This window comes from Emydura macquarii, unplaced genomic scaffold (genome assembly GCF_026122565.2).
Source record: "Emydura macquarii macquarii isolate MOO-44397 ecotype Brisbane River unplaced genomic scaffold, CSIRO-AGI_Emac_v2 contig_2924, whole genome shotgun sequence".
NCBI classification, from domain to species: Eukaryota; Metazoa; Chordata; order Testudines; family Chelidae; genus Emydura; species Emydura macquarii.
In genome coordinates, this window is record NW_027133061.1 from 2,272,916 (window position 1) to 2,290,705 (window position 17,790).

At 53.5% G+C, this 17,790-nt stretch overlaps 1 protein-coding gene across 5 annotated transcripts; it reads left to right on the top strand.

The window, feature by feature from the left end:
- Positions 1–16,101, top strand: POLR3GL (RNA polymerase III subunit GL). 5 transcript variants are annotated; one of them, XR_010924111.1, is made up of 9 exons: positions 1–127; positions 1,279–1,456; positions 2,304–2,433; positions 3,188–3,256; positions 3,836–3,892; positions 6,018–6,091; positions 6,614–6,727; positions 14,150–14,311; positions 15,676–16,101. XR_010924111.1 is itself a non-coding variant. In XM_067569586.1 (8 exons), the coding sequence occupies exons 2-8, from the start codon at positions 1,334–1,336 to the stop codon at positions 14,177–14,179; spliced, it is 597 nt and encodes a 198-aa protein (XP_067425687.1). In that variant the 5' UTR covers positions 1–127; positions 1,279–1,333; the 3' UTR covers positions 14,180–14,337. The 5 variants fall into 5 exon arrangements, 4 of the variants coding, with proteins under 4 accessions (XP_067425687.1, XP_067425688.1, XP_067425685.1 ...); XM_067569586.1 differs by lacking the exon at positions 15,676–16,101 and having other exon boundaries at positions 14,150–14,337; XM_067569587.1 differs by lacking the exons at positions 14,150–14,311; positions 15,676–16,101 and adding an exon at positions 12,568–12,679.
- The last annotated feature ends 1,689 nt before the right edge of the window (positions 16,102–17,790 follow it).

The following is a 17,790-nucleotide window of genomic DNA, read 5'->3' on the forward strand; positions in this document are numbered from 1 at the left end:
TTCGGAACGTTGTGTATCCGATCGATCGCTCGATTCCGGGAGGGGGGGCAGGGAGCAGCAGAAGGACGCGCCAGGCGGACTCACGTGGAGCCGGAGGGGAGGCGGAAAGACCAGTTGCGTGAGCCGGGTAATGCGCTGATTCGGTCCGGTCCGGCCCGGCCCGGCCCGGCCCAATGGGAGGCAGGGAGCGGCTGGCAGCGCCCCGCCCCTACGCACCCCTTCCCCGGGGATCTGAAGCGGGCGCCAAGAGCTGGCCGTGGCCCGGCGCGGCATGGAGTGTGCACGGTGCAGGCTGGCCATCGGGTCCTGCCCTGCAGCTCCTGCGCTGTGCACGGTGCAGGCTGGGGCCCGGCGCTGCACCCTGGGCCTGGCGCTGCACCCTGCGGCCTCCTGGCCACCGGGTCCTGCCCTGCAGCTCCTGCGCTGTGCACGGTGCAGGCTGGGGCCTGGCGCTGTACACCGAGGGACCTGGACCCTGCCCCACCTCCCCTCCGCTCTGAGCCGTGCATCACGCTCCCTGGGCCCTGTGTTATTTACTGAGCAGCCGGAGCACTGATCTTGCACTGTCTGCCCTGAGCCGCTCACCATGCGTCGTGCCCCCTGGCTCTTGCCCCCCTCCGATCTGTGCTCGGTGGGTCCAGCACCGTACTCCCTCACTGGTGGGCTGTGCCTCTCTTTACCAGCTCTATTTACCCACACACCTCAGCTCTGAGCCAGGCGCCCTGGGCCCTGCGCTGCGCACCCTTCTCCTCTTGCACGTGCGGCTCTGCACATCAGGGCAACTCGCAGGGGCGGCTAATGCATGGGCTGGGCGCCGGGGCCGTGCTGCGGGGCTAGACGTTAAGAGGAGGGCCGCAGTGGGCTGGAGGCGTAGCAACCAAAGAGTCGGTTTGCAGGACAAAGCGGAAGGGCTGTTTCCTCGTGCGTGTGGTGCGGTGGCTGGCATCCTCGCCTGCGCTGGCTGGGAGCTGGGTTGGCGTCCCTGATCCACTGTGTCTGTCTGTTATTCCCCAACCTGGAGCCAAGCCCCCCCTCTCTACAGGAGCTGCGAATAAATCTGGTAAAGATTTTGAGGTGCTGAAAGGAAACCGTGGCTGTCTGAGAACCTAAAATAGCTGGGTTGACAGTTGCCATCTTGTACGAGCAAGCTGGCCCTCGTGCTATGAAGTGCATGCTGTCCCTCGCTCTGCCCCATGCGTTTCTGGGGCCCTGGCTTTGGGAAGGTGCCGTTCTCTAGGGTGCCGATGACCGTAAAGGGCTCTCTCATCCCCCCCGCAGGCCTCAGCTGTGTTGTATCCCGGCTCTATGTCCGCTTCTTCTCGGCGAGCAAACCATGGCTGGAAAAGGAGGCAGAGGGCGGGGTCGGGGCCAGATGACCTTCAACGTGGAAGCTGTGGGCATTGGGAAAGGAGAGTCACTGCCCCCATCCACCCTCCAGCCGTCGCCACTCTTCCCCGTGAGTCCGTCGCGTCCGCGTCCCCTTCTCAAACACGCGGTGACTCCGGCGCGGGTGAAAGGTGCTGGATTGGCAGCCCAGGGGGAGGGGAGGCCCCTGTGCGCAGAACCCAGAGAGCGGCAGGGCAGACGTCCCCCGCACGCTGTCCTGCCAGCGCCCCTCCCTTGGCCTGGGAGGGAGTCTGCATGGACCTTCAGCCCCCCACCAGCAAGCCAGCCGACTAGTGCCACTGAGCAACGTGGACGTGTGTCCTCTGGGAGCAGAGACCCACGAACTCACTGCACTCTTGTCTCTTCCCTAGCCATTAGGAGGGAGCAGCTTCTGGGTGCTGCGAGGCTGGGCTTTAAGTGAATCCAGGATGTAGAGGACTTCCTAGTGCACTCCATAAAGTCTCCATAACCCGCCCCGCCCTCCCGTCAACATACACAGACACACACGCATCTGTGCAAACACACGCATATCTACACACATGCCAGTGCATATATGCATGCACCCCCATCCACACCTCTGTGCATATTCACACCCATGCTTATGTATGTACACACATATGTATCCGCACATGTGCACATGTGCACATAGATACCCATGTGTATGTATGTACACACATATACACACACAAGTACAGACACACACACACACGTATCTACATACGGCAGAGCTGGGCTCAAACTAAATTCCTGGATCCTAACTCCCTCCCACAACGTTGGGGGTTTGAAATCCTGGTCTGGGTTCCATAGCTGAGCCCTTTCTCTCGAGTGATGCTGGACCCCTGTGTATGCGTCGTCATTTTGGCCCCGATTCTTCCTTCAAAGTTAATAATTGCTTCTCTCCCGTCCTGTCCCCGCAGCCCATGGAGTACAAGCCAGTCCCTCTGCAGACAGGGGAGGAGGTAGAATACATGCTGGCGCTAAAACAAGAGCTGAGAGGAGCCATGAAGAATCTGCCGTATTATGTCAAGCCAGCCGCCCCCAAGAAAGGTACTGGGGGCATCTCCGGTTGATTTAAGACCAAATTTTAACTGCCTTTTTTTTTTTTTAAAAGGACTTTAGAAAACTTAATGCAAATGAAGACACTGGGCCTGAATTCTCAGTGATGCTAAAGTCCTTTTCCACTCGAGGAAGGGGTGGGAGCTAGTGGCTGGTGCACATGGCTAGGATGTATGAGACCGGGGTTCTATTCCTAGTTCTGCCACTGATCTGCTGGGCTGCCTTAGGCAACTCTCTTCCCCTCCCTCCCTGTGCCTCAGTTTCCCCATCTGTAAACTGGAGCTTCTGATGATACGTGGTAGGCTTTTATTATTATAACAGTCTGCAAGCATAAAGCAGCCTTAAATACAAGTTATACCCATGTTAATGCCCTTTTTTACTGCCAGACTGGTATAAAGGGGCTTAAGCCTGATCTGTGCTTAAAAATTGTACCAGCATAACTATGTTGTTCAGTGGTGAGATCTTTTTACCAGTATAGTTATACCAGTACAGCCCCTAGTGTGGACGCAGTTCTATCAGTATAAAGGTGCCTTCCACTGGGCTAGCTTATTCTAGTATAGCTATACCAGTAAAAGCATTTTTATCCTGGTTTAACTGCATCCACACTACCGGGGTAGTATGGCCTCACCCACGACAGGATAGTTAAATATATAGGCAAGGTCTGAGTTTAACTGAGAATTCAAGCCCATTTATATGATTATTATAAAACTGCGGTTTTGATCCCTGTTTGTATGTTTCTTTTCAGATGTTGAGCGCTACTCGGATAAATATCAGACGTCTGGCCCCATTGATAACGCTATTGATTGGAACCCAGGTGTGTGTGGGAATATTTTACAGTCTAACCCTTGCTCACCTCTCTCTTCAGAGTTTTATTCCGGGAAGACCATGATTCGCAGCTGTGGAGAAACACAAAAGACAGGGCTAGGTCAGTCACCTTTATAATAGCACCAGAGACACAGCAATATGGCAAGACAGAAGGAGATCCAGTGAAACTGAAAGGCAACACATTTAGAAGTGGGGAAAGATATTTTTTTACATAGTCTGTGGAACTCTGTGCCACAGGATATTGCTGGAGTAAAAAGCATGGAAGGATTCAAAAGAGATTTAGATTTTTGTGTGGATAATAAGAACATCCACTGTTAGACAGACAGATAGATAGATGATGAGTGCATGTGGGGATGCATAGATACATAGATTAACCTTCATACTTCAGGGCACAAGCCAATCACTAACTAATGAGGGGTCAGGAAGAAACTTCTGTTATTCTGTCATTATCCACTTAGGGATTTATTGCACCTTCTTCTGAAGCAGCTGGTTCTGGGCACTCTTGGAGATGGGAGCAGAGGAACCATGGGTCTGACTCAGTCTGGCGGTTTCTTATTTGTCCTTGCAGATTGGAGACGGTTGCCACGGGAGCTAAAGATCCGAGTTCGAAAGCTCCGGAAGGAGAGTGAGTATTAAAGAAAATAATGATTAATACAAGGTCACCCAGCAGAGCAGGGATTAGAACCATATCCCCTGAGTCCCTGACTAGGGCCTTGTCCACTAGGTTACACAGATCTGAGAGGGGCAGCTTTTTATTCCTAACTCATAGACTTAAAGGTCAGAAGGGACCATCATGATCATCTAGTCTGACCTTCTGCACTATGCAGGCCACAGAACCTCGCCCACCCACTCCCTAATAGACCCCTAACCTCTGGTTGAGTTACTGACGTCCTCAAATCATGGATCAAAGATTTCAAATTAGAGAGAATCCACCATTTACACTAGTTTAAACCTACAAGTGACCTGTGCCCGTGCTGCAGAGGAAGGTGAAAAACCTCCCAGAGTCTCTGCCAATCTGACCTGGGGGAAAAATCCTTCCTCACCCCAAATGCAGTGATCAGTTAGGGAGCATGTGGGCACGATTCACCAACCAGACACCTGGGAAATAATTCTCTGTAGTAACTCAGAGCCCTCCCCATCTGGTGTCTGATCACCAGCTGTTGGAGATATTTGCTGCTGTCAGTCGCATGTCGGCCACATGCCATTGTCGGCAGCCTCATCTTTCCATCCCCTCTCATCTTATCAAGCTCAGTCTTGAAGCCGGTTATGTTTTTTGCCCCCACTTCTCCCCTTGGAAAGCTGTTCCAGAACTTCACTTCTCTGATGGTTAGAAACCTTCATCTAATTTCAAGCCTAAAATTGTTGATGGCCAGTTTATATCCATTTGTTCTTGTGTCCACATTGGTGCTTAACTTAAATAACTCCTCTCGCTCCCTAGTATTTATCCCTCCGATGTATTTATAGAGAGCAATTGTATCTCCCCACTGCCTTCTTTTGGTTAGGCTAAACAAGCCAAGCTCCTTAAGTCTCCTCTGTAAGGCAGGTTTTCCATTCCTCTGATCATCCTGGTAGCCCTTGTCTGCACCTATTTCACCTTGAATTCATCTTTCTTAAACATGGGAGACCAGAATTGCACACAGTATTCCAGATGAGCTCTCACTAATGCCCTGTGTAACGGTACTAACACTTCTCTGTCTCTGGATTTACCTGCCTGATGCATCCTAGGACTGCATTAGCCTTTTTCACAGCCGCATCCCATTGGTGGCTCATAGTCGTTGTGTGATCAACCAATACATCCAGGCCTTTCTCCTCTCACTTCTAGCTGACACGTCCCCAGTTTATAGCAAAAATTCTTCTTGTTAGTCCCGAAGTGCATGACCTTCTGCTTTGCGCTATTAAATATCATCCAATTTCTATTACTCCAGTTTACAAGGTCGACCAGATCTTCTTGTATGATATCCTGGCCCTCCTCCGTATTGGCAATACCTCCCAACTTTGTGTCATCCGCAAATTGCATTAGCAACTCCCACTTTTTGTGCCAAGGTCAGTAATAAAAATGTTAAATAAGATCAGCCCCAAGACCAATCCTTGAGGAACTCCACCAGTGACCTCCCTCCAGCCTGGCAGTTCCCCTTCAGTGACCCGTTGCAGTCTCCCCTTTAACCAGTTCCTTATCCACCTTTCCCTTCTTATATTACTCCTCAGCTTCTCCCATCTAACTAATTATTTCCCATGTGGAACTGGATCACGTACCTTACTGAAATCCAGGTAAATTAGATCATTTTTGGTCTAAAAAGAATCAGGTATCTTCTCAAAAGAAGGAACATAAGAAAACAAACACAAAGTCCTGCTGTTCCCACAAGAGGTCCTATCTCGCTTTCTCTTAGTCCTGTTCTGGTCCTCTCATGCCCAGGATTGGAGGTAATGAGCCCCACCTGGTCTGGTTTCCAGCCTGAGTCAGAATAGCCCTACAACCTGCCAAACCCCAGCATGGGGACCCAGCGCGTAACCCAGAAATGCAGCCCAGTCATTGACGAGGTGTGTGCGCCAGCATCAAGCCAAGCCCTTATCCCAGCAATGGACACTTGGCTGGTGACGTCTGGCCAGGCCTGAAACATCAGTCTGTTTGCAGCTGTGTCATGACGCAGGAAGGTGGTCAAAGCAGCTCTGCCACCGTCCATCGCGTGCTGTCCCCCAGTAACGCCCCAGTGTCTGGCCAGGTTCTGACCTTCTCTCCTCCTCTGGGGTAGGAACCACCATCCTGATCCCCAAGCACAAGCAGCGGCTCCCGGTGGACAAGGAGGAAACCATTAAGAAACTAGAGGTAACGATGGTTTCCCTCTGATTTGCTGGGCGGGGGAATCCTTCCGCTTCGCGGCACTGCTGGGCGTCGGAAGGGTGTTATTTCCGTCCTGGATTGCTGATCTCCGCCTCCGCTCCCCCCACCCTCTCACGCCCCTCCAGCCCGTCGCACACTCATTCGGGTAGCCACCTCTTCCACGCTGGTTGGGGCAGCTACGCAAAGTGTGCCGCTTCGGGAAAACGATGCGTGGCATTACTCGATGGGGCAGGCGGCGCCCCGGGGTACATGTTACCGGTGACTGGGCATGCCTGGTCGCGCTGCCGGTAATTTGGCCAGAGTGATGCAGCGTGGGTAGCTGGGGCGGCACAGTGGGGAGCGTCAGGCTGTCAGTTGCTGGCTCCGCAGGGTGGGACGGAGCCAACCGCCCTCGGGTGGGTTTTGCGCTCCCGCAGCCTGGCTTGACGCAGCGAATCGCACAGGCTGTGCCTCGGCGTTGCGGCTGCTTGATCGTCCTCTGGGCTTTTCTTCCTTGTTCAACCCCAGACCCTTGAGAAGAAGGAGGAGGAAGTGACGTCGGAGGAAGAGGAGGAGAAAGCGGAGGAGGAGGAGGGCAAGGAAGAGGAGGAAGAGGAGTATGACGAGGAGGAGCACGAAGAGGTAAGACGCCTCCGGAGGGGCCGGCCAGCCAGGTTCTCTGCAGAGCTCTTGATGCTCGCTGGAGACTCTGGCCCCTCGTCCTGCACCCGTTCATCTCGGTGGGAGCTTTGGTTGTGCAAGGACTGCAGGATCGAGGCCTTTTACTCCCATGTCCCCGTTGCAGGGTCACCGCCCCAGGCTTGGCAGAGAGGCTGAATGAGCTGCCCCTAGCGGGGGCCTCTCCAGGGCAGGGTGAGGCACAGGAGCCGCATGGGGAGGCCCGGGCCTGTTCTGTGGACACTCAGTCTCTGGGGCTGTCCCTTTGGTCCCGTTCCCCAGCATCATGCTGGTGTCTTGGCCAGATCGGCTCCCCTCGTGGCTTCAGTGGGACGGGCCCGTCCCTCCACGCCCAGTCCCAGTGAAAGAGCCGCCCCCCTTCCAGCCAGCGGTGGCTGCATGTCCATGCTGGGCACAGTGAAACGGCGTGTCAGCCCCTGGGCCTGGCTGGGCAGATGCCCCTGCTTGCCCAGCTGAGGCCGTCCCCCTTTGCCCTCCCCAGGCCTCAGCCTCCTCCCCGCTGCTTGTTCCCTAGGAGACGGATTACATCATGTCCTACTTCGACAACGGGGAGGAGTTCGGGGCCAACAGCGATGACAACATGGACGAGGCCATCTACTGATCTGCAAGATGCTTGGAGGCTGGACTGGCCCGGACGGTGCTCGGGCGCCCGCACGCCGCGGGGACGGGCGTGCCGCAACGGGGACGGCCGCTCCCCCAGGGAAAGGGGCCACGTCTGTGCTCACCGGGAATACCACCCCCCCCCCCACCCCTGCGTCCTTCCACTCAGCCATTCCCGGTGCCGGCGGGTGGGGAGGCGTGGATTCAGATCAGCCCCCTGCGGCAGGGCCCTTTGGTTCCTGCCTGGGTTTCATCTCCGAGGAGGTCGGCAGGGGGTGCTGACAGGTTCCCACCCTCAAACGGGACAGTCACCCACCGGAGGAAGATCCCTCGCTTCACCTCTAGGTGGGGCGCTTGGTCCATTTTCCCAGCAGCTGCTTCTTGGAGGAGGATAAAGGGGATGGATGGAGAAATGGACGAAAGCTGAGGTTACCAGCTTGTCTGGGTGACACTCCCCTGCTTTCAGTTCTCCTCCCTGCCCCCCCAACCCTTGGATAATCTCAGGGAGCCCTGCAGCAGAAACTGATCAGAACAATGCCTTCCTGGGATTGTGACGTCCAGCATCTGCCCCGCAGGAGGGGGCGAAACCAGCATTGAAATGCAGCAGGGAATGGTGGTGGGGCTCCCACACCCGCATCTGGACTGCTTCGCTTTCACCTACCTCCCCTTGTGATCTGTCACTGAACTCCATCCCAGCTGTGTGATCCGGGAACGTGGAGTCCGTGCATCTGTCTGTTTTTGGGTTAGTTGGCTGTTTTAAGAGGAGACCCCATTGCACCAGCAGGCTCGAAGGGCTACAGGGCTGAACATTAATGGAGCTGTTCTCCAACCCAGTCCTGGGCCTGATTCTCCGGGCCCTGACTCGCTTTGCACCGATGTAAATGGCTTTTGGTGGGGTGCAAAGCGGGAGGTCGCAGGGCCACAGCGAATCAGGCCCTGGGGGGGTTTTCACACAGGATTTTAATCCCATTCCGACTCCGGACAGCTTCCTGCTTCCCTGCCTCCCCTCACCCCAGGGAGTTACCAGCTGATGCTGAGGGATCCCCCCAATCCTGGAGCTGCCCTCCATGGGGATCCCATGTGCCTGTTCCCCGGGCACATCTCGGAATGGGACCCGTCCTGCTTCACATCAGCCTGTCAGCGATGTGGGCGTCAGGCGGAAATCTCCCCAGTTTGTGAAGTTTTAATAAATAAGTGTTTTTACTGTCATTTTAAAATATTTTAGAGCTCAGGGTTATAAATGAGGGAATGTCCTTTTCCCCTGGTGATTTTATGCTCTCAGTGTTTGAGGCTGGTTGTTGTAATATTCTCTGCCCTGCCACAGACTGCCTGGCGTATAAGCCCCACTCCCTGCAGCCCCCCCCCGTCTGGAGCTGAGCCAGGCTGTGTGACCCGTATTGAAAGAAATTGTTGAGTGCCTCCAAAATGTATTTTGATGAATTTTAAGGAAAGATTCTGGACACAGAATTGCCTGTGTGTGTGTATGTTGTGCTTGTATAGGGGGTGTTTGTGCGTGTGTTGTGTTTTGTTTTGTTGTGTATGCATGTACGTTTGTGGAATTCTTGTGTGTGAATTTGTTGTGTGGTGTCTGTATGCTGTGTGCTGCATGTGTGTTTCTGTATGTGGGGCTTTTGCATGTTTATATGGGTTGGTGTGTGTCTTTTTGGGGACGGGAGCTGTGTTGTGTGTATCCGCGTAAGTTGTGTAAATGTGGGTTTGTGTGCTGCGTGTGTTTGCCTGTGTGTGTTTCTTTCTTGTGTTGGTGCTCTATGCGGGCGTGTTTGTGCATGCTGTGTGTACGTGTTGTATGGGTTTGTATGTGGTGCATGTTTTTGTGTTTCTGCATGTTTGTGTTGTGCACGATGGTATATGTGTATGGTGTGTGCGTGTCTCTGGTGTGTGCGTGGGCATGGGGGAGGGCGCAGTGTGTGGGCATTCCAGGTTTATGCTTTCCCTTCAGTGCCATCACAGATGACGCTCCCTGTGCATCTGATTCTGCCGGGGGGCCGGTGGCTCTGGGTGGGCATTCCTGAAGGACTCTAGCACTTGGTCAGTGCTTCAAACACCAAAGGCTGCTCACCACCCCACCTGCAGTTACTCCTGCACCTGGGCCGGAGGAACTGGCTTTACTGGGAGCTTGGGGGCCAGGACCAGGCAGCAGGAGGCTCTTGGTATATTTTATTATTTTCAAAGCCCTGAGATCCAAATTCTCCTTTCAGTGCCATTGATGCACGTCCATTGAGTTGAAGCGAGTGGAGTTTGGAACCGAAGGTTCTTTGGAGTAAAAGGGACGGGTTTGGAAAGGAAATTTAATGGAAACCACATGAAATTAATTTACCTAGATTGGAAGCTTTTTGGGACAGGGACTATCTCTTTGTTCCGTGTTTGTACAGCACCTAGCGCCATGGGGTCCTGCTCCATGACTTCAGAGCTCCTGGGTGCTATGCAATACAGATAGTAATAATAATAGGGCCTGATTCTGAGTCTACTTATTCCATGGTAAATCAGGAGTCAGTGAAGCCACTTAGGTGTCAGTCTGGTGTGAGAATAGGTGTCAATCTGGTGTGAAATCAGGTGTCAGTCCCGTGTCAGATCAGAATGCACATCTTGGAGAAAACAGAGTCAAACCTTAACTCTCAGCAGGTCTGATATGAAGCCCTTTGAAGTCAATTGAAAGGTTACCACTGATTCCCCTGGGCTTTGGATCGGGTCCTGGAACAGCAGAGCAGGAAGCTAGAGGAAGGAGGAAGTAGTTCAGATTTCTGTCTGTGAATCTGTCACTGAGAAATTTGAAAACGGGGGGGTGCTCCGCTGTCTGAGCAGAGCATGTCTGTCTTTGTCAGAGAGAGGGACTGTTTGTGTGTGTGTATGTGTGTGTGCGTGCACATCTCTGTGTGCAGGGGCATGTGATTGTGTTAGGGGTCGACGGAGTTGCAAAACCCACCAAGGGCCACACCAAAATGAAACTCATCAGCTGGAAAGAAGCTTTTATTGTACAGACTCTGCCGGGTGTTTTTCAAGAAGCAGCCTTTGCTGTCCACACTCGGCCGCTAGGCGGCTTCACGGTTTGGTTGACTTTGTTGCAGCTTTTTAACATCGTCTCTTTTTAAACGCATTGGTTGGAATAAAAGGATTTGTCTGTTTCTATCCCACCTTGTTCTTTGCGGTCCGAGATGGTGCTGTCTTCCCCCAACCTCCCTTGAGTGGGATTTGAATGACACCTAACCCTATTCCTGACTCTGCTGCTGACCTCGGGCAACTTCCCCTGCTCCGTGCCTCAGTTTCCCCTTGCACCTACGGTCTGTCTTTATTTCCGGGCATGTCTACACACAAAAGGAGTGCTGCTTTAACTAGTGTAGTTTAATGGAATAGTTCAAGCCGTCCAGTTCCACGTAGTGTGGGTGCCATTATACTGCTGTAAAGGTGTTTATACCAAACTGCAAAGACAAAGGGGAATTTCTGGTATAAGGCACCCAGGGTGGTTATGTCCCTTTAACTATCGGAGCACAGGTAAAGTGGGACAACTTTGTAGTCAAGGCCCTGGACTGTGAGTGCATCAGGGCGAGGCTTGTCCCTCAGTCAATATCTGCGTCTTTGTAGGGCTGCACTCACAAGCGCTAGTCAGTGGAGATTGGCTGGCGTGTTCTAGGGGCAAACCCAGCTTCTGCTGGTCCAGCTTCCACCAGGTCCCCAATCGAAATAAGCCTCCTTTCTACAGGCGCTTTGGCCAACGCAGCTCCGTTGGCCCAGGGGGTGGGTTTTTCACGCCCCGACCAGCCCGTCTATGCTGGCGAAACTTGTGGGCGTAGATCGGGCCTAGGAATGACCTGCGTTCCTAACTCCAGTCGAGGTAAAATGCAAGTGACGACAAGGCACCGGTTGGGAGGACGAGGGAAACCTCGGTTCTGTAGTCCTGAAGTGGATCTGCTAACTGCTGGGGCAGCTCCAAACGGCCTTGCCTTCCCTCAAGCTGAGAACTTTTGTCCCTAGGGGATGTGCGCGTCCAGGCAGGGGATGTCATTTCAGGCTCGGGCAGACATACCCGTAGCTGCGGCCATGCAAGGGGCTGGCTGGCTGATACGTACCGAGGGTCTGACGGTGGCTAGTTATGGGTGTGGCATGCGGGTACATTTACTCAAGCCGCAAATGACCTCTAGTGAAGACTGTGTGAGATGCGGGTTGATTGAGACCCAGCCCCTCCTGTCCCCGGCTCCTAGCCCCAAGGCTCGGCGGTGGCCCGATCATGCCTGTGAAATGCATCCCGGGTTGTTTTTCTCCTCTGAGGACGCGTCTCTGGAGCCGTGCCTGCTGGACTGTCTGGCTGCAGCTGTCGGCTCTGGCAAGGCAGGGGATGGCTCTGGGCCAGAGGTGCTTGTGGCAGGTGGGTGGGAAACAGGAGCTGTTTACTGTACAGAGCTGCGAATTCCTTTCTCCTGCAGCGCCCTCTGGAATGTCCTCTCAGCCCTGTTTTCCAGCCGCTCTCCAAGAACTTTTATATTTAACCGCTTCCAAGAAGCAGCAAGGAGTGTGTAAGAGCAGGAGGCGGAGGAGAGGGGAACAGCACATTCTCAGGGGCTTGTTCCACCGAGGAAAAACAGCTGGTGCTGGGATGGAGAGTGGACACAAATGGGATGAAGCAAGATTTCCACAGGGCAAAGAAAGAGCACAGGGCCCTTTGTCTTTACACCAGAACCTCAGTTTCAATCTGGCTTGTTTCGGTTTTGCTAACAGGCATAAATTTACAGGCAGAAGCTAAAGATACGCTCCAGTTCCAAGAGGAATTCATTCAGGTGAAGCCTGAAGATCACAGTGGGGACCACTGATTTTACAATCTATGACTCTATGCTGCACTATTCTATACTATCATATAGGCTTTTATTCCATGCTCGTGGCAGTGTCTGAGAGCCTCTTCCAGTCGCGCATTACGCAACAGGGCTACACTTCTCCCACGTGGTGTTTGTTCCCTCAAGCCTCTCCCCACAGAGAGCGAAACCAAGAGGATCTAGGAAACTGCAAGAACAGAGGTGAAATCGATTTAAATGGCCACGCACGCATATGCACCGGTTTAACTGCATAGGTTTTTACACCGATTTCAGTGAATTCAGTGCAACCGCTGTCTGCGGGAAATACCAAAGAGCTCCCTGAATTCTTTTTCTTTCTCTTTTTCTTTCCCTCCATTGCAGCCAGAGGGGACCCAGCGTTAAAACACCAGCCTCACTCCTCGCCTTATCTCTCAAGAGCCCCCTGGGCCGCTCACAAGAGGGGGATCTGGTGCCACAGACAGGTCACTTCCCGGACGTGCTGTCTTAGCCACGTGTGTATGTTCCCTTGTGTTTATGGCCCAGGGAACAGGGTTTCCCACAGGAGCTGCTCAGACTGGTTCGGGGTTTCGTGGAAAGCTGTCCCACCCTTCCAGGGCCTGTCGCCATTGTTTATCCCAGGCTACTGTCTCAGGGCTACGGGCAGGGTGTCTCCCTGGGCGGAGCAATAGACGATGGGGAGGGACTAGAGAGACCGTGATCTCCTGGCTCACAATGCACGGCGTTGCCTGTGCAGTCTTCGTGGGTCGCAGCCCTTGGTCAATTCCCTGCCATTGCGGGGGCCTCGGGTGTGGGTTTAACTCGGTCCCTCCTGTTCTCCGCCTGCGGCACACAATAGTTGTGATACTGAGGGCTGTGATACTTTGGTCTCTTCTGGGTTGACGGGCTTGGGTGGGGGCTGGCGGCCCATAACACAGAGCTCAGACTGGATGATCTGCCCTTAGACTCTCTGATGCTATGACTAGGGGCTGCCGGGGGACATGGGGAGGGAGGCGTGATGTGATAGGTACCTTTTCTCATTGGTCCTTGTTATACCCATCCCAGCTCGGCCCTAGGAGAATGAATGGGGCCGCCCAGGCTCAGCCCCATTCAAGGCCCCTCCACCAGCACTGCAGTCTTTTAGGCTGGGATCTTCTCGCCCCTCACTGTGACCATCTGGGTCTCCCAAAGCCTGTTTCAAGTCCCTGAGTCCCAGGCCAGGCAGAAGCTGTACCTGATCCGGGTACAGCATGGAGATGCTTCTCAGCTGGGCTGGCCACGGAGGCAGATCCCACATGAGGCTCCCTGTTAGAGCCGGGCAAAACCGAAAAAATCTGTCAAAAAATCCCAACACGGCCACACTGAAACGTTTCACAAATTCAGGTCGGTTTAATTGTTCATATAAAACACCCCCCCTGAAAACAAAAACAAAAAATAAATCCCTGCCCCCCCCAGAATGCCAAAAGAGGCCCAACATTTTGATTTTTTTTTTTACTTCTGTTTTGAGATCGATTTCAATTTTATTTTTTAAACATTAAAAAAAAAGCCACTAAACGGAGTTATTGATTTCAAGGCCAGAAGGGAGCCCTGTGATCATCTCGTTTGCCCTCCTGTACAAATCAAGTCAGAGATATCTTCCCCAAGAAGAATTTCTAACACACTGCCCCAAACTCAAAATGATACATTTCATTTTTGGGCTGAACAAAATGCTTTGTTTGACATGAAGCGATCCACCCCCACCCCCCCCCCCGACGCTTCGATTTGCCAAACATTTTGAAAAAAAAAAAATCTCTTTTTTGTGTTAACACAAAACAATTCCTCCCCCCACCCCTCCCCGGTCCCAATTTTTCAAAATTGCCAGTGGGCTGAAAAATCAGCTGTGGATGCAGCGCTTCTCCAGTGCATGCTGGATCGCGATTTTAGCTCAGTCTCATGACTGCGACGTGTCTGGTCGACTTTACCGCAGAGCCAGCCCTGTTTCTACGCATGTTGTTGATGGGCCTTTCTGCACAGGAAAGAACATGCTGTTCCGGATGGAGCTTTTCTTAGCCTACGAGAGGAAGCCAGCTCCGCAGCACCGACCGGAGACCGGCTTGTGGGCTGATGATGCAAGGTGCTGTGTGGGCAGGTATGTTTCCATGCTGCGATCTGGCAATTTCAGATGGTTGCTTGAGCGCTTGCGCGGGGACTGGGACAGAAGAAATCAGAGGGCGATATGGTAGGGTGGAGCGGCAGAGTGGACGGAACCTGCTGTTGTCTTGGCAGAAGGGCTAACGCCCCTAGTGGTATAGCTAGTTCAGTGATAGATGCTTTGAAAAAAAATGAAGTAGCTAGCTACGGCGTTACTGTGCTAGCTAGGTACCTTCTTAAGCATTCATTTGCCTGTCAGTCAGAAAAGCACCAGTGTTTGAAAGGTTAACCTTTTGTTTCTGTGCTGGGGACTGTCTGGATACCTGTCATTTACTAAGATCTTAGTCTCCATGATATCTTGTGGCAGTGAGTTCCACAGCTTAACGGTGTAAATAAAGTCTTCCCTCGTATCAGTTTTAAGTGTATTGCTTTTTAGTTCCATGGCATGGCTCCTAGGTTAGGATCCAGATAAAGAGAAGCCTGAATGGGGCCACACCAGCCTGCTTCATTTGCCCTGTTTTAGGCCTCTCACTGGGCCTCATCCTGGCAAAATACCCACATGGACAGTGGCAGGGCAAGCTTCTCAACCCGGCCAGTCAACCTGAGGCTGATGCGTAGGGCCCTGTTATGCTAGTGGCTTTATGATGTGGATTCCTGACCTCCTGGAAGCTGGGCTGTCACCCACCAAACTTATTTCACACGGGTCACCTAACGGCCTTCAGCTGGGAGTGATGTTACCAGTCCCTTCCAGCCTGCTGGGGCAGTTGAATTCTCATCATTACCTGGATTTGAACCAACAACCTGAGGGGCCAGATCCCCAGTGGTCCTGAATTGGTCATAGCTCCATTGAAATCAATGGGCTAGGTCCCCGGCCAGTGTAAATCAGCCGTAGCTTCATGGAAGTCAACGGGCAAGATCTTTCGCTGGTGTCAGTCGACAACACTCCGTTGCAGACACGGCGAGTTAGGGGGATCTTGCCTCTGGAGATGCAACCTTGAAAAGTCTCTGCAGCCCACTAGAAATGCCCCTAGGTGCTCTGGTCCTTCAGTGACGCAGGCCGTGTACGTAAGGATCTTGGCAGACAGATCCTCCCAGCTCCCATCCGTCACACGCACCCAGGGAGCTTTGATTCCACTTTGGGACTCCCGGAGGCTTCTCTCCTTTAGTTAGTTACATCATTTCATTGCAGCTCACCTCCCTCCTTAACCTTTTTGGGCAACTCCCCCAAGGCAGCAAGACTGGGTGAAAGTCACGAGCAGTGAGGCTAGTGTAACCGTGAATGCACAGATACGCCCCTGCCCCCGAGTCTGCCTGTGGGCAACGATGGTTTGTTAACCTCACGCGGCTGCATGTCATTCACAGGCACCTTGACGGCTTCTGTGGCTGAGACAGCGCGTCCCGGGCTGCAGCGTTTCACCCTGCCCACAGCGGGCCAAGGAGTGGAGAAAGATGGCACTGAGTGCAGGAGCGTTTACTCCTGGCAGACCTTTCCTAGGGGGATGGGACAGGTTGGGGCTGGATTCACTCTGGATCCTTTGTATATTATGTCACTGACCTTTCCCATCTACCTTTCTTTCTTTCTTTCTTTCTTTCTTTCTTTATTTATTTCTTTCCCTCCCATTTGGAAATGCCCATCAGAAGCACATCATTCTGGTCGGCTCACCCTATTCCACCTTCGTTTCCCGACCGCAGAGCCATCCTGCTCAGCCAAGCGCTATGACAGGGCTTGCTGTCGTCCAAGCCCTTTGTGAGCGTTACCTGGCAAAGCCACTCAGTCAATGTGATCCTGCTCGCTGCGTCTGCAGAGGAGCTGGAAGTGCTGGAGGAACCTGCCTTAATTAGGCCTTGCAGTGCGTCAGCGAGGTGCACCAGGGGAGTTATCATTGTCCCCATTTACCAGTGGGAAAATCACAGAGAGGCTGATGTGACATGCCCAGGTTCACGCAGTGAGTCAGTGGCAAAGTCAGGAAATAACACACGAGTCCAAAATCCCCTGCTGTAATCATCAGCCCATATCCCCCCCAGAGATGGAGAGAGAATTCAGGAATCCTGCCCAATCCTCTGCTCTAACCACTAGATCACACTCTTAGAGCTGTGACCTGAACCCAGAAGACCTGGCTTCGTAACCTCTGCTCTCACCACTGGAGACACAATCTCCTTCTCATCCATCCATCCATCCAATCAATCAATCAATCAATCAATCAATCAGCAATGGGTCCAGTCCAAAATTCAACCTGGGCTTTGAGGTGTCTGAATCCAGCTCCTTGATCCTGTGTGTCTATTTGGAGGCTCCTCTGTACACCGCCAGGGGATCTGGTCCCATGTCACTGAACAGACACAAAGCCACGGCAAGCCGCTCACCTGTCTCACCCCTGGTGTAATTTGGTGTCTGGAGCTCAGCCAGGTGGAGGGACCCGGAGCAGCTGTTGGGTTTGGGACGCAAGTTTCCAAGACATCCTCTGAGCCAGCCCACTAACTGGAAACCAGGTTCTGAAACCTGGCGGAGACCATGCTGGCTCCAAGCTGACCACTCCCCTCTTCCATGGAGAGGCTTGACACCCGAGGGTCTCCTGGAATGGACGCGTTTAGTTCATGCTGGACGGATGTGACTGGGGAATGGTGGCCTCTCCATGGAGGAGAGATCTGACATACAACACCCGTTCCATGCACCCAGCCCTCTTGGAGTTCAGTCTGCATAGACCATTCGCTCCTTGGAGTCTCTTTCTCCTGCCATTGCCAAGAAGGCGGCCCTGGCCGTGCCAGATGTGATGGCAGAGCTGAAATGGGTGGCGCGTGCGCGTGCGTGTGTGCATGCATCTGCACATGTGTGTGCGCACAGGAGTGGATGTCTGTGTGCATGCCTGTGTACGTCGCTGTCCGTGGCCATCTGTCTGCACACGCGTATGCATGTTTAGGTGGGTCTGTGCGTGCACGTCCGCCCGCCTCCACGTCATCAGCCGCCCGAGCACCGAACAGCGGATGTTGCTGGCTGATAAGAGCTCTCCCAGCAGTGCCCGGGAGACCTGTGGGCTGCAGGAGGTGGAACCACTCCAGTGTGGCTGCAAATTAAAAGCCACCTGCTGGCCCTTCGCGGCCGGGGAGGTGCGGGAGTAATTGCCTGACAGAACTATCGGGGACAGGCACTTGGCTGGGAAATTGTTCCTCTCTCCGGACGCCACAAGTCCCACTTGTCGTCAATCAGCCGCTGTAATAACCCGTGGAGTGGGAAGCTCTCCAGGCCCCTTGATGCCCCCTCCGCTCTCAGCCTCTCATCCCCACCGCCCTGGGCGCGGGATTAACCCACGGAGCGATGCGCTCGGCAGCCTCTGGCCTGCTCCGAATCGCCCGCTGATACCCACGGCCCCCAGGGAGCAGAGAATAGTCGCAGCACCCGCACTCTGGCCACACCCCCCATCCATCCCCTACACCAGCGGAGGGGTGCAGGACCCTTATGATATCTCCACACCGGCTGGGGAG

Excerpts from the sequence above, each read along its gene's own strand:
- POLR3GL (XM_067569584.1), top strand. The coding sequence starts at position 1,334 with ATGGCTGGAAAAGGAGGCAGAGGGCGGGGTCGGGGCCAGATGACCTTC. Across the intron at positions 1,457-2,303 it reads AGCCGTCGCCACTCTTCCCC|CCCATGGAGTACAAGCCAGT; the intron begins GTGAGTCCGTCG and ends CTGTCCCCGCAG. Across the intron at positions 3,257-3,835 it reads CGCTATTGATTGGAACCCAG|ATTGGAGACGGTTGCCACGG; the intron begins GTGTGTGTGGGA and ends TTGTCCTTGCAG.